General features: G+C 34.6%; 3 protein-coding genes across 3 annotated transcripts; all 3 read right to left on the reverse strand.

The window, feature by feature from the left end:
• Positions 1 to 1,256: 1,256 nt before the first annotated feature.
• Positions 1,257 to 6,214, reverse strand: LOC149389073 (endo-1,4-beta-xylanase 5-like). Its single transcript, XM_089622551.1, has 7 exons — positions 6,208 to 6,214; positions 5,854 to 5,915; positions 4,168 to 4,387; positions 3,890 to 4,056; positions 3,698 to 3,796; positions 2,424 to 3,224; positions 1,257 to 1,598 (listed from the first exon to the last, which is right to left on the reverse strand). The coding sequence occupies exons 1-7, from the start codon at positions 6,212 to 6,214 to the stop codon at positions 1,257 to 1,259; spliced, it is 1,698 nt and encodes a 565-aa protein (XP_089478677.1).
• A 205-nt stretch (positions 6,215 to 6,419) lies between these two features.
• Positions 6,420 to 12,891, reverse strand: LOC149389074 (endo-1,4-beta-xylanase 5-like). Its single transcript, XM_089622552.1, has 7 exons — positions 12,744 to 12,891; positions 11,602 to 11,648; positions 11,244 to 11,475; positions 10,720 to 10,886; positions 10,512 to 10,610; positions 8,964 to 9,761; positions 6,420 to 6,758 (listed from the first exon to the last, which is right to left on the reverse strand). Exons 1-7 carry the CDS (start codon positions 12,889 to 12,891, stop codon positions 6,420 to 6,422), a joined length of 1,830 nt encoding a protein of 609 aa, XP_089478678.1.
• A 1,391-nt stretch (positions 12,892 to 14,282) lies between these two features.
• LOC149389075 (endo-1,4-beta-xylanase 5-like) lies at positions 14,283 to 19,781 on the reverse strand. Its single transcript, XM_089622553.1, has 8 exons — positions 19,724 to 19,781; positions 17,649 to 17,695; positions 17,216 to 17,435; positions 16,961 to 17,127; positions 16,762 to 16,860; positions 15,621 to 16,030; positions 15,120 to 15,507; positions 14,283 to 14,722 (listed from the first exon to the last, which is right to left on the reverse strand). Exons 1-8 carry the CDS (start codon positions 19,779 to 19,781, stop codon positions 14,348 to 14,350), a joined length of 1,764 nt encoding a protein of 587 aa, XP_089478679.1. The 3' UTR covers positions 14,283 to 14,347.
• Between the last annotated feature and the right edge of the window lie 1,380 nt (positions 19,782 to 21,161).

Below are 21,161 nucleotides of genomic sequence, written 5' to 3' on the forward strand. Positions count from 1 at the left end.
GTATATACATGGATGCCACAATGGTTACCGGATTTTTTTTTTTATTCGTTAATGCAATACAATATTCCGTAAAAAATCATGTATATGTTTATGGCGAATTTAAACTAGAAATAGTCTTGCCCAATTTGATTGTTATACGTTATAGTGATTTACTTTTTTTTTTACCCTAGTAGGTTAACTACTCTAACTAAAATTACCAGCTATCTATTAGGTCAAATTTACTTAACCCTCTTCTTTTCTTCTTCAATTCGCTTTGGCTGTTTTTCACAAAAAATAAAATCTCTCTCTCTCTCTCTCTCTCTCTCTCTCTCCGATTTTGCCTCCACCTCCACTTTCGGCATCATCGAGCTCCGGCAACAATGATTTTAAAATCAACACGTCGCTTCTATATAATATCTAGCTATACAGTCAAAAGAGACTAAGCAGCGACACGTCACTTTTAAATCGGAATTTGGATGGTGGATTAGAAACAATAACTTGTCACTTATAAAATGTCGTTTCTAAAGGGACTTTTATAAGCGGATTTTTAAAAACGACTTTTGTTTATTTTAATTTCGCTTTTAAATGGCTTTTAAGAGCGATTTTTTGGGCTTTTATAAATGATTTTGTTGCTTCTAAAACCTCGATTTTATTGGTATAATTTGTCTAATTATGTATTATTAACAACACCTTAACATTAAGCATATGCCTATGGGGAATAAAATATTTGTTTTGATAATTTTCTTGCCCAATTTGCTTACATTACCCGTATTCTTTATATTTTTTTTAGCCAAATAGTATAGTTTATTCTCGAAGATATACTCTCTCTCTCTCTCTCTGTCACACACACACACACACACAGAGTGCATATCCAAAAAATACGGAACTTGATTCTCATCAATTATTATAAGGAGTTGATTAGGAATATATGAGGGCGAATAATCAGGCCCAAAAATACGGTCAAGTTCATGCGCATTACATTTTCGAAGAAAACGCAAATCGATTATAATAAGTTACTAACTCTCTTCCATTTGTAACAAGTTTCTTACGTAATTTCATGAAAGAGGCCGATCAGATCTTAAGGCAAAACAGAGACTTTTCCAAATATTTCAAGGTTTTTTTATTTATTTTTTTATTTTTTTATTTATATATATATATATATATATATATATATATATATATATATATATATATATATATATATATATATATATATATATAAACTGTAAAACGGAATCGTTGTTCCCGATCAGTTTCTCAAGCTATAGCTATGATCCTCATGAGTCAATTTGAACTTGGAGAGTCGCTGGAGGATCATTACTTGTAACCCTAAAGCTCATAGTAGCCGTAGAGTTAGTGTGTTTAACGGTCACAATATAATCTCCGTGAAACAAAGACATCTCTACGAAGCCTTGACCGTCAGATATGGCTTCCACGGTCCCGCCATGCCACTCTCGGATCAGCTTGTCCACAACATCACCGGCCGGAGTGTTCTTGAAGTTTTCGTCGGTGAGAGTTGAGACTTTGAAACCCGCTGCTTTTGGGCCCGCAAACATGATAATTCCTTGGACAGAAGGGTGTGAATAGGCCTCTCTTAGGACCTCCTCCAAGTGCTCAGCCTGCAAATAATCAATCGGTGATACAGGCAATTAGTCAATTTAAACTAATAGATCTGCAAAATGATAAAAATCTGTCTAAAATTAATAAAAATAGACAAAATATGCAATAATTAGGTTTCCAAAACTCTTTTTACTTAATATTTATTTTTTTTAAAGTGATAAATTGTTTATAAATAATCATCAAAATTTGTAATTTTATTGTAACAAAAATTGACAACATAATTTTGACTACTTTAACTTTGGCTATGTTGGTAATCAATTTTAGTAGCTTTGGCAGTTTTATATAATTTTTCCATGATCAATATTAATGCCACAAAAATCTCAATCAATGCGGTATAAATATTTTTAGTCATTTTTAAACAACAAATTGATTTCAAATTAAAAACAACAAATTTGTTATTTTTTTTCAAACCATCACACTTAATAACTAGAAAATATCAAGGAATTTAGACACATTACATTCATTTAAAAGTTTCAAACTATGGATATTTTGTAATAGCCAAAATTTAAAAATATCAAGGCATGCCCTTGTATTTTTTAGCTACTTATCTAGGATACCCTTTGATAATTACCTTCCAACTCTTATATATAGTGGCATACTCATATCACAAATGTTAGAAATAACAATTAGAACGCTATATATCCTCAATACTAATCAAAGATTTGTTTTTTTTTTGGGGGTCATATTTTACTATATTTGATAATTCTGTATATAAAGTGACTTTGGACCTTCATAAGTAACATATCATGTTATATATTTTGAAGTACATAAATTTGTATATATATATATATATATATATTGGTTAGGAAAGTATTCTAATATACCTGATGGGGACTGTTTGGCACATTCACTTCAGTGAGCCACATTGGAAGTCCAACAGAGCCCAAAACGTCTAAAGCAGACCTCATATAGGCGAGGTTGGGTTGGCCGAATCCAAAATGACCCTGCACTCCTATCCCTACACGAAGACCATTCTTTTTATTACCCGAAAACGACATAATCTCCGCAAGCCTCTTCTGATAACTAGCCGGGCTCGAGGCCACGTCGTTGGGATACTCGATGGTGTTGTACTCGTTAAGAAACACGGTCGCCTTCGGATCGATCTCCTGAGCCTTATAGTAGAACTCGGCCGAGGCGTTCGGTCCAAGCTTTTCCTCGAAGAATCGGAAGTGGAGGTTCTCGTTCATGACGTCCCAAGAAATGAGCTTCCCTCGGTAGCGAGAAACGACCGAGTTGATTCTCTTCTCCGAGACGGCCCTCAGGTCCTCGGGGGCGAGGGAACCGTTGACCCAGCGAGGCTGGTACTTGGCGTCGGCCCAGAAAACGCTGTGGCCTCGGATCGAGATCCCGTGTCGCTGAGCGAACTCGACCATGGCGTCAACCACGGTGTAGTTCTCTCGGCCGCGATATCCTTCGGTGCTGTACCACTTCATTTCGTTCGTGAAAGTCGTGACCTTGAACCTCGACGCGAACCAGGTTTGATACCCGGGAAGGGTTAGGATGTGTTGGTTCATGCCACATCCGAATGGGAAATCGGGTCTCGTCTGCTTCGCGGTCAATTGAGCGCCTTCTAACGGGGTTTTGTCTGTTCGGGTTACTTGAACTCTCACCGTGCTCTTGCGCACCTATAAAATTATTCTGGATCGTTAAATTCGGAATGTTCGAACTGGCCGTATCGTAGCGTAAAACAAAAAATCTTCAAATTGATTATACCCCTATTTACTCCAATTTAGTACATTTTAGTATGACATTGATAAATTAAAATTTAACACATTTTAATACTCTCTAACGTGCTCTGTTTGTTTTTTCTTCTATGATAACCGCGTTGTTCGGGCTAAACCCGACTGAAATCCATGAGACCCCGATAATATCGACCGGGAAATCACCACAATGGCCCTAATTGTTACGTCGAGGAAGAGTTGAACCGGAGACACGCGTACAAGGTCCAGCGAACGTGCTTTTGTTTTATTTTGCATACTATTAATTTTTTCAAAAGTAGGGCTCATCTAATTATAAATACAAAAATTAGGTTATATATATATATATATATATATATATATATATATATATATATATATATATATATATATATATGTACCTTGCCAATGCTTTCATCTTGGTAGGATCTCCATTGCTGCTTGGTGAATGGTTGAAGTGAGACACTATCAACCCAAATATCTAGTGAAGTGTTTTTGCTCTACAACCAAAGGAAAAAAAAAACCATGTAACAAAATAACGATTACACTCTGGTAAAAAAGAGCAATATAAAATCAAGGCGGAAAATGATTACCTCGAAAGAGATCTCAACGGAGGTTGAGAAATTTGCAAATATGCCACCTTTAAGCAAACTCCAACACCCACTCCGAGCGAAGATGGTGCCACCGCGCGTGAGATCACCTCTTTTCGGCCTAAATATGACCGAGACGCTATCACTTCCCTCACTCACTTGAACCCAAGCTGACCACAATTTATCCTTCCATTTATTAATCAGTCTCACTCAAGGAATTAGTGTGGCTCACGAGACTTTTTTAGAATCACAATTGAAAGTATAGAAATGGCCAGAGATACCAGAGAAGGCGTAGATTTTTCCTCGTTTGACTTGAACCTTTTGGGAGAAGCTGTCCGAGGCCGTGATTCTACCGAATTGGTTTCGGTTATCGTTATTCTTCGATAGCCTCTCTTCGACTTTTCCACGGCCGATCACTTTCCATCCTTTTATGCCGTGCTTGAATTCAGGGTTCACTATTATTCCTCCTCCATAGAAAGCTCTTTTGGGCTCTCTCAAACACTGCCTTAGCCATGCAATTATATCAATACCACACCAAACAAGCCTAAAATTAAAATTAAGTGTTTTGGCAACGGTGGTTCATGAACTTAATTATGGGTACGTAGTTGTATTTTTGGCCATGCAGCTTTTTTAATTTTATTTGGGTTCCCCTCTCTGTTGGTTTTTGGGAAGTTTTAGCCCCTCTACTCTGTATTATTTTGTTTTTGTTTTATTCATAAAAAAAAAAAAAATTGCATGTTTGGATCTGATCATGATAAATATTTTTAATGTGTATTTTTACATTATCACTAATTATTTCATAAAAATGCTACTAAAAATAATTTAATTTTTTAAAGAGAATTTAAAAAAATATATTAAATGAAATAATTGATAATACGGCTAAAATGTACATATTAAAAGTTAGTATGTGGTCAAAATTATGTGCAATTCATTTTATTTTATTTTTTATTGAAAATATTGACAGAAGTTTTTAGAGGGACTAAAAAAAGGGTCCAAAATTAAAACTTCAAGGGGCTGAATTATACTTCAACAAAAGTTTAAGAGCCAAGTGTAAACCACCCCACGAGAGTTCAAGGGCCACGGGAGCTAGTTTTATTTTAATTATGTTTTTTCAAGAGGATAGTAAATTAATATCCTTGCCTTAGTGGTTGCGTATCTGTTGTAGGAAATAGCACGAGCTTCAAGCTCTGCATTATTCACACACCATAAAATTTTTGTCAAAACACACACGCAACTTTTTAGCGCAAATTGTAAATGCCCAAGTCTATACATGTAGATATTTATAGAGACAGAGATAGACCTGGGAAGAGGAAAAGTAAAGAAAGAAAAAAGGTGAAAGTTCCGAGAGACGCCTTCATCGGTTTCAGTGCAGGGATAGATCAGAAATGATTGCCAAAAAATAGAAGAGCCAAACCAAACTGCCAGAGAAGGAAAACAAAGCTCACGAGGAAGAGGAATGTAATGGTGATTTATAAAATAGGAAAATCCGTATATCGCAAGTAACACAACAACAACAAACACGACAAAACACACACATATATTGCATGCAACACATTCACGTTCGCTGGCGTTTTATTCGCCTTGTGTCAGTTTCTTAATTTTTCCTCATTTCCTTGTACAAACTTTCCCTGCAATTAAATTATATATATAGGCATATCATATACATATGCATTTAAAAATCAAGAAAGCTTGTATTCCAAGTTCCAACGAATAAAATAATTGAAAGGGGCGGCAAGTAACGGCACTGCCTACTACTTATGAAAAGCATGAACGAAATCCACAGGCTTTAAAGGAACTTCCCAAAAAGAAACAATGACAACCGGCTCTAGTTGTTTGGTATTTAGAGTGAGGAAACAGGGTATTCGAAAAGAATGTTGGAATAGTTCACACAAATAAATATTTAAGATCACTTATTAGTTTATGAAGAAAGATTAAAGTAACCAAAGGCAAAATTAAACAGGATGTACTTCAATAATAAAGAAAGCGAGGATAGTGTTCCTTGAACCTATATCTACTTGCATTTTCCAACCTAACATATTGAACACTCTATTCCATTGATAATAACGAAAGTCTTAATCAACAAACCTTAATCTCTCTCAAGCAATAAGGCATATGAACATCTTAGCGATTCACATATCATGTACATACATAGAGACTTCTTATATTAAAAATGTTTGATGTCAAGAAATAAATACAACTTTTATCTCGGTGATCACAACTATATGCCGAACATACTCGGTTGATATAGCAATGCCACCTAAATTAGAGTTATAGTTTTGTTGCAACAAAATGTCGGTTTGTAAAACTCTTATTACAATTACTGTTCATCGTGGTAATAGATATTGGCGGGTTTTAGAACCAAACTTTTTATTACATCAACAAAGTCGTTGTTACAATGAAAATAGTCGTAATATTAGTTAATAATGTTTTTGTTCATGTAAAACCTAATCCTTGTTCGTGCTCAATATCCCAAGGGCTGACTATGATTCTTATTTTGGCATGTACATCTAAACCAACTATATAATGCGCTTCTTCAGGTGTCAATTTGAACTTGGAAAGTCACTTGAGGATCATTTGTAACCCTAAAGCTCATAGTAGCCGTAGAGTTGGCGTGTTCAACGGTAACATCATAATCACCGTGAAACAAAGACATCTCTACGAACCCTTGACCGTCTGATATGGCTTCTGCGGTCCCGCCGTGCCACTCTCGGATCAGCTTGTCCACAACATCCCCGGCCGGAGTGTTCGTGAAGTTTTCGTCGGTGAGAGACGTGGCATTGAAACCCGCTGCTTTAGGGCCCGCAAACATGATTATTCCTTGTACGGCAGGGTGTGAATAGGCCTCTCTCAGAATCTCCTCCAAGTACTCAGCCTGTAATAAGATAATAATAATTTTTCCTTACATTTTTGTAACCCTAAATTCAGTTTTGCCTGAGCCAAAAGTCTCGCAGAAAGACATAAATTGAAAAAAAAAACTCATGTGTTACCATGCTATAATTAGGTTTTATAACTATGAGTATTTACGGACACTAATTATGTGTAATTATTACCTTTGGAACTGTATGTATAATACTGTATTATATATATATATATATAAAAGTAATATTGGGTATTTATCCTAACCAAATTAAATAGAGTCAGTGACTATTTAGCCATATAAAATGTTAAATTTTTTGAAATAAGTTAACATTTCATTAATTTTTTTGTAAATAAACACGTAAATCTATTACACTATCAAAATAACCAAAAATGCAAAGTAAATTTTTAATAAATATGATTATTTACGAAATATTTACAAAAGTTTTTAACTATTTACAGAACAATTGTACAAAACGTTGGCTAAAACGTAAACGCATATGTTTATGTAGTTTATGTCGCTAAATTTTTTAGTTAAATATTAGGTGTATAGACACGAAAATATGATATGTTATGTCGCAAAACTTCTAATAGTAGAGATTGTTATCATCAATTAACTTGTACAAATCACTGCTTTCTTTTTTTCTTTTCATATTAATGTACTAAAATAGAAATTTGTTATGGTGTTCCAGGGATCTTTCTAATCGCAAGATTTAAATTATATCTCGGTGTTAGTTAACATAAAGATGATTCATTAGGAATCAAATGCAAATTACTATATATTAATTATCACGTTTCCACAAACTCCATATATATATATATATATATATATATATATATATATATACTATTTAAAGAGATTTGTAACTAATTATGTCATTTTAAACATGTGATTTTGTATCTAGCATACGTTTGACAATTTTTAGGGATATAGTCAAATGACTTATATGACAATTATTAAGATCTTATTTGTCCTTATTATTTATTAACAAATTCGTCTCTTTCTCTCTCTTATTTTTTTCAAATTATTTTTTTTGCTTCAAAACTTCAAAAATTCGTATCTTTCTCATACGAACTCGAAATCGAGTGATTTCAGATCCTACAAATTCGTGGCGTCGAGATCTTCAAAAATAGACCCATTGTGTTTGATGAAAAATTATGTTTAATGTATCATATTTACGTTTCCATTTATTTTTTTGATAATTTCAAAAAATTTCAGTTATTTTCATATTTAAGGTAGTAACGTGATTTTTCTACGCCTATTGTATTAACCATGATTTTTCATCAAACACAATGGATCTATTTTTGAAGATCTCGGCGTCACGAATCCGTAGGATTTGGAATCACTCAATTTCGAGTTCATATGAGAAATATATGGTTTTTTTGAAGTTTTTATGTAAAAAAAACGTATGAAAAAAGTATGAGAGAGAAAATGATGAATTTATTAATAAATAAAGGCAAATCAGACCTTAATTATTGACACATAAATCTGTTTGTTATTTCTCTAAAAATTGTGAAACGTAAGCTAAAAACAAATTTCATAGTTTCGTTTTGACTATTTTGTTACAGTGCCTTTTATTTAATATAATTTAGTGTCCAAAATAAATACGCTAATAAGACCCACTCAACTTAAACTTTTTTATTTTGAAAATTATCTGTTACTATAAAATTAGAAAAATACTTGCCCTTCCTATTTTATTTTATGTATGACTTACATCTATAATGTGCGAATAATGTGTATAATTTATTTTGTATAGAATATATAACTTCATTTTAGGATTAAATAGTTAGCGTTTAATTATCATTAAAAAGTTGGGTTTATATTTTGAAATAAGTAAGTTTTTAAGTTTGAAATTTGGAGGGTTGCTTTTACTATTTTTTTTATAATGGGATCTAATCAAAGTGGCATTTTGCAAAATTTGATTATATTTATTTTATGGGTCCATTAGAAAAATAGACAATTTAAACGGTGGACATTGCTAAATAGCCAACGTTTGGTAAATTTTAGATAAATAGTCACTTTCATATATTTACAGACGTAAATCTTAGGTAGATAACCCCTTCCATATATTAGGTCACATCACTATTAAAGACTATTTACTTAAAATTTATCAAACGTTGGTTATTTAGCAATATCAAACGTTTAAATGGACTATTTTCTTAATTTTCTTTTCTGTTATTTTATTCTTATATTACTCAAGAAATTAGTAGTGTAATATACCTGGTGGGGACTGTATTGCACATCCACTTCAGTGAGCCACATGGGGAGTCCAATTGAGCCTAAAACGTCTAAAGCAGACCTCATGTAGGCAAGGTTGGGTTGACCTGATCCAAAATGACCTTGCACTCCTATCCCTACACAAAGATCATTCCTTCTACCAGAAAATGACATAATCTCCTCAAGCTTCTTCAGGTAATTAGCCGGGCTTGACACCTCGTCGTTGGGATACTCGATCGTGTTGTACTCGTTTAGAAACACGGTCGCCTTTGGATCGATCTGCCGAGCCTTATAGTAGAACTCAGCTGATGCGTTTGGGCCAAGCTTTTCCTCGAAGAATCGGAAGTGGAGATTCTCGTTCACGACGTCCCAAGAAATGAGCTTCCCTCGGTAGCGAGAAACGACCGAGTTGATTCTCTTCTCCGACACGGCCCTCAGGTCCTCGGGGGTGAGGGAATTATCGACCCAGTGAGGCTGGTACTTTGGGTCGTCCCAGAACACGTTGTGGCCTCGGATCGAGATCCCGTTCTTTCGAGCGAAATCCACCATGGCGTCGGCCACGGTGTAGTTCTCTTCTCCGCGGCTCTTCTCGGTGCTGTACCACTTCATTTCGTTCGTGAAAGTTGTGACCTTGAACCTCGACGCGAACCAGGTTTGGTACTCGGGAAGGGTTAGGATATAGTGGTTCATGCCACACCCGAACGGGAAGTCGGGTCTCGTATTCTTTATCCTCACTTGTGCCTCGACCAACGGGGTTTTGTCTGCCCGAGTTATTTGTAGTCTCACCGTTCTTTTGCGCGCCTATGATATGTTAAGATGAATCTAGGGTTCGTGAAATTGTTGAACACACGTTTGTAATTGTTTTATAAAACAACATGCGTAATTAGTTTAATCTCAAAATAATTACAATAGGAGATATACACCCCAATATGCAAACACTTGCTCACACAATGTAGAGGTTAACTACTAAGGACACATTAATAACACAGACACTTTCTAGACATACTATGTTTATCCATCACTTGGTCATTTGGATGCACAGCTCAAAGAATCAAAGTCCTGTTTATACTTGTTGAGAGTTGACAAAAAAATTAAGTATAAACTCCTAAAGCTATATATCTTCTTTTTAACTCTAGAAGCTTCACAAAAATCTACCACTATTTACGAAAGAAATATTTACTACTATTTACTAAATATATTTATTATCAATTATATGATATACTCTTTTATACTAGGTTTTCATCAAATATTTATACAAAAAAAAATATTACAAAGCACATTTAAGTGTATTTAAATAGATTTCCCTGAAATTTTCACCTTTTTAATTTAAAATTTGAAATCACATATCATCTCCAATAAATGATTTCAAATTTTATACTAATTAATGACTATACTAGGAAAATTTAACATTTTATCTAGTCTTCATGTGCTTTGTTTTATTTTGCATACTATTTCTTGAAAAGTGGGATTCATCTAATAAAAATTAGGTATATATATAAATATATATATATATATATATATATATATATATATATATATATTTTTACATACCTTGCTAATGCTTTCATCCTGGTGGGATCTCCACTGCTGCTTGGTGAATGGTTGAAGTGAGACACTGTCAACCCAAATCTCTAGCGAGGTGTTCTTGCTCTACACCATAAATTAGTGAAAAGAGAGTATAAAAGTCCTGTAATAAAATGATGAGCTCATTCTCACAAGATATCTACATATATGTATATAGTCAACGGAAATTGATTACCTCGAAATAGATCTCGATGGTGCTCGAGAAATTCGCAAATATGCCACCCTTGAGCAAACTCCAGCACCCACTCCGAGCCATGACCCAGCCACCGTGCGTGACATCGCCTTTATTTGGCTTAAACACGACCGCAACACTATCGCTTCCCTCGCTCACTTGAACCCATGCTGAATAAATTTTAAACATTTTGTATGGACGTTATAGAAATCTAGTAATTTATTTGAAACTTAGAAGTTGTACAAAATAGTAAATATTCCACAATTGTTAAAAGAATTAGTCAAACATATGCTAAAATGCTTATCCAATTCAAAACTTGAATGTGAAACCAATACGCTTGAGTCATATATATTAGTTCACTATATAATTAATGTGAAACTTGTTATTATTTTGCTAAAAATTATAATCCAACGTGATTTTTTTTTTCCCGACATTTCTCTTTAGTAATTAGTCACACTTGAGAAATTAGTGTGTGTACGAAATAAACTTCTTAGAGATTTGATTCAAAGTAGGGAGAGAAGAGAGACCAGAAAAGGCGTAGATTTTTCCTCGTTCGACTTGAACCTTTTGGGAGAAACTGTCGGAGGCGGTGGTTCTACCGAGCGCGGCAATGTATTTGTTTCGGTTGTCTTTATGCTTTGATAGCCTCTCTTCCACTTTTCCTCGGCCAAACAATCCCCATCCTTTTATGCCGTCTTCGAATTCCGAATTTACTATTATTCCTCCTCCATAGATAGCTCCTTGAGGATCTCTCAAGCACTAGCCATGTAAATGTAATTAATTATGATTATTAATGGCTCGTTGTACAAATTTGTAAGTTTTACATCAATACGACAGAAAAATCAAGCTGCGTTTTCAAAGAAGATGGTAATTTAGTTTGCTTGCCTTAGTTGTGGCGTAGTTGTTGTAGGAAATAGCACGAGTTTCATGCTCTGCATGATTCACACAACATTAAGTATTGGTTAAAAAAAAAGAACTATTTTGTGTACAAATTCTACATGCGCAAGGAAGCACACATGTACGATCGTGGGTATCGTAAGTTTAAAAATATACACAAATACATGTGGAGACAATAGAGACTGAAAGATAGACCTGAGTAGAGAAAAATGAAAGAAAGCCAAAAGGTGCGAATTCCGAGAGATTTCTTCATCAGTTTCATCATTTTCTGTACAGGGATATATGTGTATGAGAAAATGTAATAATCATTTATAATAAAATAGGAAATATCGTATATTGCATGTAACAACACGACAGAACACAACACAAAACGCACATATATTGCATGTAACACATTCAGTGGCGTGTTATACTTACGCGTTGTCAGTTGCTTGATTTCTCCTTATCCTTGTACAAATCCCCTCTCTCTCTCTCTCTCTCTCAGAGTACAGAACTAAATTACAGACCCAACATATACGCATATATACAAAAATACATACTTAAGTGTGTGTTTGTATGGTCACGAAACCATGTACGCATTATATGATATAATAACCTCCACAATGCACCTTATCCCTTCTCCAATATCTCGAGTGGCGTTATTAGCTTTCTTCAATTTAACAATATATGCAACCGTGCTTATTATTAATAAGGCCAGACGTGAGAACCGTAATTAGAGTAATACATAAACATATATATAAGTCCACCACATGTACACTCACCAGATGTAAGCATATTTTAAATATACATAGTGCTTATAATTACTTCCAACCATATGGCACTTATAACTAGTCACAGTGGTTCGACTGTGAATTAAACCTAACTAATTTATGCATATATGCGCGTGACACTATGGTCATATATTATTATACCGTCATTTGCTAGAATGAATATATGGCATGATCATATATCAACCAACTTTTGGGAATGTCTTTCTTTAGTTGCATCAAATGTGGAATCCAACATGATCTCAAATTGCGATTCAAGTGACAAAATTTCACTTTTATAAGTTTATGCCACAAAAACTCTTGCGGAAAATTCTTCCAATAACGGGTATATCAAATTTATGCACCAAATCGAGCACCCAATACCAGACACTCCGAGACTAAAACTCCCGAGAATGACTTTCCAGAGTCTGGTCGTCCCTATGAAGCAGGATGCCCTGATGTAACTGATATCCTCAAGAGGCATCATATCAAGGCATCCTGATCCATATGGACGTCCGGACCGGAAAGCCATCTTTGAGAATTTTGGTCTCAGGACGTCGTGATTGATTGGGGTGAACGCGATTTGTCAGCAAACCTTGAAGAACCTTGAAAGTGTGGAGAGGATGGTAGGTCGTTTTCGCTGAAACCAAGAAAATTATGACAATTTGGGGTATAACTCGAAATTCCAAAATATCTACAAGCCTTGGGAAAGATATGAGGATGCTGGTGGTAGTATTGATCTTCTCTTCGTTGGAAATTTGGTTTTTTGGTCATCGTCACCTAAAGGAAACAAGAAATTGAACTAAGAGCGCGCTGAAGGTTTGCCTCCGATGTCTGCTCCGATGCTCAACATTAGTGTGGGAAACTAGATGGAGGTGGTGAGTTTAAGTTCTTCTCCTGAATTTTAGATGAAGGGAGAGAGTGAAAAATAAGAGAGTATTTTAGCATTAGTTTGCCTTATGAAAAATGACTTTACCAAAGTGGTGTTTTAAGTGGTATAATTATAGAGATTTGGAGTAATTGGTAGAGTTCTCATCACAAGGAGAAGTTCTCGTCTAGTGAGAAGGAAGTTCCCGTCTGGTGAGAATGACGTTCTCGTCCAAAAGAGTTCTCGTCTGATGGCCTTGGCGAGAAGAAAGTTATCGTCTAAAAGATCTTGGAATGAAAAGATATCTTGTCAAGAGAAGGAGTTCTCGTCTAATGGCCTTAGTGAGAAGAGAGTTCTCGTCGGGAGAAGGATTTCCTGCCAGATGACCTTAATAAGAACTCAATTTTTTGTCTAATGGCTTTGATGAGAACTCAGTCCCAGTCAAAAGAAGTTCTCGTTAGATGGTGTCCTTGGTGATAACTTTGTTTGTCATATGGTCTTGGCGAGAAGAGAGTTATGATCCGGAGAATGGGTTCCCGTCAGACGGCCTTAGTTTGAACTCAGTTTTCGTATGATGATTTTGGTTAGAACTCAATTACCGCCGATAATTTGAGTTTTCATCAGATTGCCTTGGTGAGAACTCAGTTTCCATTAGAAGTAGGAGTTCCCATCATATGGCTTTGGCGAGAAGAAAGTTCTCGCCAAAAGAAGAAGTTCCCATCAGATGTCCATGGTGAGAACTTAGTTCCAATCAGACGGCTTTAGTGAGAACTCAGTCTTTCGCCAGGAAAAAGAGCTCTCGTTAGATGGCCTTGGTGAGAACTTGGTTTTCCGTTTGGAGGAGTTCTCGTCAGATGGCGCCCTTGGTGAGAGCTCAATTTCCATCGGGAGAAGAAGTTCTCGTCTATATTTGTCATTTGTCCGTCTTTTTTTTCTTGGGGTATCGTTTTCATCTTGTGAAATTCCCATAACAAGCACATAGCTCTCCAATTATTAGAAAAATTATAAAAAAGTTACCTTATTATAAAATCAGAATGAACGAATAACGACAAAATTGTCTTTACTTCAAATTTGTTGAAATAAAATATTAAACTAGGAGATAATCAAAGCCAATTGTTGATTAATTAGCATAAGGTAATTGGACTAGCAACGTTGGAGTCTCTGGACTAGCGGGTTTTGATTGCACGCTCAACTTCTGAGAAAATGAATTGTATGCATTCACTTTTGGGTGATCGATTTGGACTTCATAATCTCCATGGAAAAGCGAGGTCTCAAAAAATCCGGCAGAATCAGTTGTGCCTTGGACGACGACTTTTTTGAAACCCCATTCGTACAATAACTTGTCAACGACATCGCCAGCTGGCAAGTTTTTGAAGTTCATGTCAGTCAAGCACATTTGAGAGCATCCATGAGAGGCCAGTGATGGCCAAAGAACTATTCCTTGGATCTTCGGATGTGAATGTAGCTCTCTCAGAAGTTGTTCCAAGTAATTTGCCTGCCAACATTTTAATTGGAAAAAGATTACGTACGATGTAACCTAGATTTTCGTAAAGGACGTTCATTTTTTTTTACAAAGTTAAAGAACTTTAATTTGACGAGAAACACGTGAGTTCGAAAAGTAGATGTTAAATCCACATTCTTTTACAATATATATTAGTATTAGTATTTTAAATATTTTCATACAAACTAATTATCATAATTTTAACTAATAAAAAAAGTACAAATTTAAAAAAATTAGTAGCCGATAATGGAATTTTAACTAAATAATTTTTTTTTTCAGTTTTTATTTCTAATGGCTACAATTTTTTTGCCCCGCCAGTTCTTGAGCCACCTCCAATTATATTAGCTACTTGTTAGTATATAATCTCCTCAAGAAAAAAAAAATGCCATACCTGATTAGGACCTTCCTTAACGTCCAATTCCGTGATCCAAATTGGCAATCCTGTCGAGGCAAGAAAGTCAATGCTGGATCTAACGTAAGCCAAATTCGGAGTAGCGCCATTGAAATGAGCCTCAAGACCGATCCCCAACCGTCCGTTTTGGTTCCCGGTGAATCCCCGGATCTCATTGACTTTTGCCACATATCTGCTCGGCGACGCACCTGCATCCCCGGGTTCCTCTATCGTGTTGTACTCGTTCAGAAACATGGTCGTCCCAGGGTCGGCCGCGAAAGCCCGATTATAGAAAAGCCCCGAGACGTACTTCCCGAGCCGGTCCTCAAAGAAATGGAAGTGCATGTTCTCGTTGACCACATCCCACCCCACAACCCGGCCCTTGTATCTAGTGATGGAGTCAGAAATTACAGTAAGGGGATTTAGGGTTTAGGGTTTAAGGTATGAATAAAAATTAAAAAAAAAAACATCAGACTTAGCTAGCTACGCCAGTGCTTGTACCTTGACATGATCGAGTTTTGCCTCCTCGCGACGGCCTTGTAGAGTTGACCGTGGTCCGACATGGCGTTGACCCAATAGAGCATGTACTTCGGGTCCTCCCAAAACACATTGTGGCCGCGGACCGAGATGTCGTGCTCTTGGGCGAGGCGGAGCATTGCGTCAGCGGCGGAGTAGTCCTCTTTTCCGGGGCTGCGCTCGTTGGTGTACCACTTCATCTCGTTCTCGAATGTCGTGACTGTGAAGCCGCGGGACGTGAACCAGTCTCGGTATGCCGCGTTGTAGAGGATTTCGTTGTTTATGACGGACCCGAATGGGAATGCGGGCTTGTTTGCTTGGAATGAGAGCGTTGCGTTCGGTACGGCCTGGCCTTGCGAGTCCACTACTTTGATCTTGATCTTGCTCTTGCGCACCTAATCGTAATTAATGAAGCAATTTATCCAATTTAATTATGAAGATGAAATAACTTTATGGTACTAGTGTTAGGAATCCGACATTGAAAGTGAATGGAAACTAACAAGAGCTTATAAAGGTCATGAGTTACTTCTCTCATTACCAATTGGTTTTGAGATGAAACCCCATGATACTTTCACATGGTATCAGAGCTCACTAAGCCCAAACGAGTAACCGGTCCAATCGCTGGGATTCGGCCCAAGATGAGCGAACGCAAAGAGCCGCCATCTTGAGGGGGCGTGTTAGGAATCCCACATTGAAAGTGAATGGAAACTAACAAGAGCTTATAAAGGTCATGAGTTACTCCTCTCATTACCAATTGGTTTTGAGATATGGAACCCCATGATACTTTCACAACTAGATACTCAATTATAACTTGATTGATAAATTTTTTTTTTTTTGGAAATTGTATGTGATTGCGTTTTTTTTTTTTTTTTTAAATAATAACAAGAATAGTGTGTCTAAAATATTTATATATTTTTCGAGTTATAAATAATCATTTTTCTCGATGCTTAATATATAATATTGAATCACTATTTCAAAAATGTTGTCCTTTAATAACTATTTCCGTAATTTCCCAAAGTTAATTAATTATGTGTTTCAAAAGTGAGTAAATCTTAAAAGCTCTCGTCTAAAGAAAATATCAATAGACTTTACCCATATGAAATCATGAAAATGTGTTATGAGTTACCTTTTGAATGCTATGATCTTGATGAGCTTTCCATTGATTTTGGGTGAAGGGTTGCAATGAGACGCTATCAACCCATATCTCAACTGATGTGTCCTTGCTCTACCAATATACATATTCACATTTTTTTTGTTAATATATATTTCTCACCATTGAAACTGCAAAGCTAAACATTTTGCATTTGATCTTACTATAGATATACCTGAAAAAAGAGATTGGCTGGTCCGGAGTTATCAACGTTGAGACCGCCTTTGAGAAAAGACCAACAATGTGATTCAGCGAGTATTGAACCAGCGTGCTTAATTCCACTCGCTGTCTTGAAACTAGCCGTTACGGGGACTTTGTCTCCTGAGCTCACTCTTATCCAAGCTGTATACGAAAAATGTCGAAATATCAGCCTCCTAAGAGAAATAATGTAATAGGTATATACTATTCCACTAGATTTACTAATGTTCACCAGAGAATGTGTAAATGTGGTCCTTTTGCAAGTGAAGCTTCTGAGACACGCTATCACGTGTCTGGTTTCTAGAGTGAGCCACAATGAACTTATTTCCCTGAGATTCTCTGAGTTCAATCTCGGCGTTACCGAATCTGGACCATCCGTTCAAGCCATTTTCCAACTCAGGGTTTGTTATTGTTCCTCCTCCATATTGAGCCTCGTGAGGCTTATTCAAACACTGGATTAAAAAAAAGAGTACAAATTCACAAAATATGGCATTCTAAGTAAACATGACTATCAAATATATTATGCCTTGCTAAGAAGAAATTACAAGAGAACAAAAAATTATAATGTGGCTTGTGCGGAAAAACGTCTGTGCGACGAATATCTCTAGCGCGATGCAAAAAAAAAAAAAAATAAAAATAAATAAAAAAAATAAAAAAAAACTTGCCTCGGTGATAGCATTGTAATCATAGGATAGAGAAATGACCCCAACGCCTGCAAGGTCATCATATTATTATAGTTTGTTAGCGTACTTTAATTTGCATGTAAATGACTGGGATCAACAAAGGCATCATGAGCTAATGTTAATTAGTTTTGAGATAAAATCTTATAATACTGATCGGAACAAAACAAATATATGGTCCAATTATTGGGAGAGTCGGCCCACGACAATGTTAAGTCATTCGGTAAAAGAGAATCATTCTTTTCTGAGTACTGATCAGGAATCCCACATAAAGATTGTAGATTGAGCATTTCATCGTCAATTTATTTTGAGATAGAAAATCACTTTACTTGAGGGGCAAAGTTTTTTTTTTTTTTTTTTTAAAGAAAAAGGGTAGAGTGTTTGATATCTTGTTATATGCTGTGCTACAAATATCAAATATTTTGCTAAGATTTGAAATTAAAAATAGAAGTCATTGACTACTGACTATATTATAACAAAATTACGTATGTAAGGTAGAAAGATAATGATACTTGAGGGGCAAAGTATATAAAAAAAGGATAAAATAAAATAAAATAAAATATTAAGAGGGTAGAGTGTTTGATATCTTGTTATATGCTGTGCTACAAATATCAAATATTTTGCTAAGATTTGAAATTAAAAATAGAAGTCATTGACTACTGACTATATTATAACAAAATTACGTATGTAAGGTAGAAAGATAATGATACTTGAGGGGAAAAGTATATAAAAAAAAGATTAAAAAAAATAAAATAAAATATTAAGAGGGTAGAGTGTTTGATATCTTGTTATATGCTGTGCTACAAATATCAAATATTTTGGTAAGATTTGAAATTAAAAATAGAAGTCATTGACTACTGACTATATTATAACAAAATTACGTATGTAACAAGGTAGAAAGATAATGAAAACTTGAGGGGCAAAGTATATAATAAAATAAATAAATAAATTAAGAGGGTGGAGTGTTTGATATATTGTTATATGCTGTGCTACAAATATCAAATATTTTGCTAAGATTTGAAATTAAAAATAGAAGTCATTGACTACTGACTATATTATAACAAAATTACATATGTAAGGTAGAAAGATAATGATACTATGTTTTTGGTTTTTTTTTTTTCAATTATTATCTAATATCAAGCCACATCAGCGAACGCATTTAGAAAAGCAAATTGTACATTTGACGAAACAAAAATAATGTTCTAAAATTTCTATTTGTTAATTTTGTTTGAGAAAATGACACATATATGCTTTATGTGTTAGTGAAACATCAAGTTTAATCTTTGGTTTTAAAAAATATCGAGCTCATACCGTCTGTTTAACTAAAATGATGAAATTATACTTTGAAATAGACAACAGTGCCACGAATCTTCTTTTTATTGAAGTTTAATTTATTGATATATGTAAACATCAATTATCTTTATTCATTCGCGTCATATATGTAATTTATTTAAAAACTAAAAAATAAATAATAATCTCTAAATCGCGAAGAACACAGAAAGAGGTAAATGGATAAAAATTGATAGTTGATAGTCATCAAAATCACAGATTCGACCAGTGAATGCATGATTCATAGTTGCAATTCAAACACAAAATGAAGTAATTTATTTGGAGATATGAATTTTATTATTTAATTTCAAAAATAAATTGTCCATTTGACGAAACAAAAATAATGTTCTAAAATTTCTATTTGATAATTTTGTTTCTAGATAGAGCACAAGATCTCCATATGATATTAAGTATACGCATTTGTTCAAATTTTTGTTTTAAACTAGCACAAAAGCCTCTTTGTCTCAGACATTGCATATTTAATGTTGACTTTCACGAAGTCTTGAATATAAAGACTGGTTTATATAAACAGAAAACAGTAATGAATAAGAAAATAAAATAGTTAAGAAGGTCAGATTTTCCGAAAAATATTTAATTCGTCAAAAGACCTAATTTTGAATTGTGTACAACGAATTATTTCAGTATAATTGATTACTGTATAGAAAATATTAGGCATCCAAACTCCAAAGTATATGCATATTCAAACGAAGAAGACGATGACACGTACGCACCTGAGTGAAGAATACACAATGCTAGTAGAAGAATATTATTTCTTCCTCCGAGTGGCATGATTTAACGTTATAAAGTTCAAACCCTGAAAACAGACTTCACTGGTTCAATATCTAAAAAAAAAAGGGATATATATGCATACGAAAGAGAAGTATACAAAAAACACAGAACGTATCGAAGAAAAATATGTAGTATTATATACCGTGGAAATTGATGGAATACAAGCGAAATCTTGTAATTGTACAGAAGTTAGCCAGCAAGTTCATATATATAAATATATATATTATATATATATATATATATATATATATATGTGAACGAAAGAGTGGGTATTAATTACAACATGATTCGAGATAACGTGATAAAATCAAGGTTTATTAATGTAAAGGAAAGGAATGATACGTGGGAAAAGATAAGACCGGTTAAATTGGTAATATGAGTAAATATGACGAGCCTTTATTAGCAAATTTAATGTGTTGATGCGAACTAAACGGGAAAATAATACTAAAAGGTAATTTTAATCTAAACAAAATGACTCGATACATGATACAAATAATAGTAACCCAAAAATAGTGCAGAAAGTTACCTTAATAAAATTTAATTTTATCAAAGGCAATAACGAATTTGTGCAAACAGAAACAATATATTCTTATAAAGCATACAATTTATCGGCCCGGTTTTTTGGATGCTACACTTTAACGATTTGATTTGTTACTCTTTTAAATTTGGTATACATGTTTGCCTTTACTTATATCTTACCGACTATCAACTTATTTTGAACTTTTGAATGTGTCGTTTGAACGAAAACACAACGAGAATAACGTGATCGTAATGGCGTCGGAGACATGATCGAAATGATTTTGCAAGACAGTCATATTTTTCTTGTCTGATTTCAACCATGAACCTATTCATTTCTTTTAATTTTCAGTTACTTTATCATGAGCTAAATTTCTTGGCTGGGTCTACGATATAGTCGGATAATAAAGAATCCATAATTTTAGCAAAGCATACTGGTGAATATAATATAATTCCTTGATTTTACTTAATATTTGCTTTAGGGTACCCTTATTTTCACTAGAAAATTATCGGCAATGAAACAAAATATCAGTCTTTTAAGTTTTTTGTTTTTTTAAAACAAAAGCCCCATTGAAAGAGAATATATTGATCAAAGTAAAAGAAATATGCTTAAATAATCAATAAACTCAAAGAAAAATTCAAAAGCTCGAAGATAATACGAGAATTCAAACTATCAACACAAACTATCAACAAAATCTTCTACATTTATCGAAGAGATCTCACACAAACACTTGCAGAAAAACAAATCCCCCGAAGAACCTGCCCTTAGGTCGAAGAGCACCGCTGATCGGTGACTCTAACGTCCAAGAAACGCGCGGCAACTAAGAGATAATCAAACTGTAATATATGATTTTCTTAGAGAAA

This window comes from Urtica dioica, chromosome 8 (assembly GCF_054948205.1).
Source record: "Urtica dioica subsp. dioica isolate 48M chromosome 8, U.dioica_male_clone48M_v1_H2, whole genome shotgun sequence".
NCBI classification, from domain to species: Eukaryota; Viridiplantae; Streptophyta; class Magnoliopsida; order Rosales; family Urticaceae; genus Urtica; species Urtica dioica.

Excerpts from the sequence above, each read along its gene's own strand:
- LOC149389073 (XM_089622551.1), bottom strand. Across the intron at positions 3,225-3,697 it reads AAGATGAAAGCATTGGCAAG|GTGCGCAAGAGCACGGTGAG; the intron begins GTACATATATAT and ends ATAATTTTATAG. Across the intron at positions 1,599-2,423 it reads TGCCAAACAGTCCCCATCAG|GCTGAGCACTTGGAGGAGGT; the intron begins GTATATTAGAAT and ends GATTATTTGCAG.
- LOC149389074 (XM_089622552.1), bottom strand. The coding sequence starts at position 12,891 with ATGGCTTTCCGGTCCGGACGTCCATATGGATCAGGATGCCTTGATATG. Across the intron at positions 11,649-12,743 it reads TTTTAGTCTCGGAGTGTCTG|AGCATGAAACTCGTGCTATT; the intron begins GTATTGGGTGCT and ends TGAATCATGCAG. Across the intron at positions 9,762-10,511 it reads AGGATGAAAGCATTAGCAAG|GCGCGCAAAAGAACGGTGAG; the intron begins GTATGTAAAAAT and ends AACATATCATAG.
- LOC149389075 (XM_089622553.1), bottom strand. The coding sequence starts at position 19,781 with ATGCCACTCGGAGGAAGAAATAATATTCTTCTACTAGCATTGTGTATT. Across the intron at positions 17,436-17,648 it reads ATTACAATGCTATCACCGAG|TGTTTGAATAAGCCTCACGA; the intron begins GCAAGTTTTTTT and ends TTTTTAATCCAG. Across the intron at positions 14,723-15,119 it reads TTAAGGAAGGTCCTAATCAG|GCAAATTACTTGGAACAACT; the intron begins GTATGGCATTTT and ends AAATGTTGGCAG.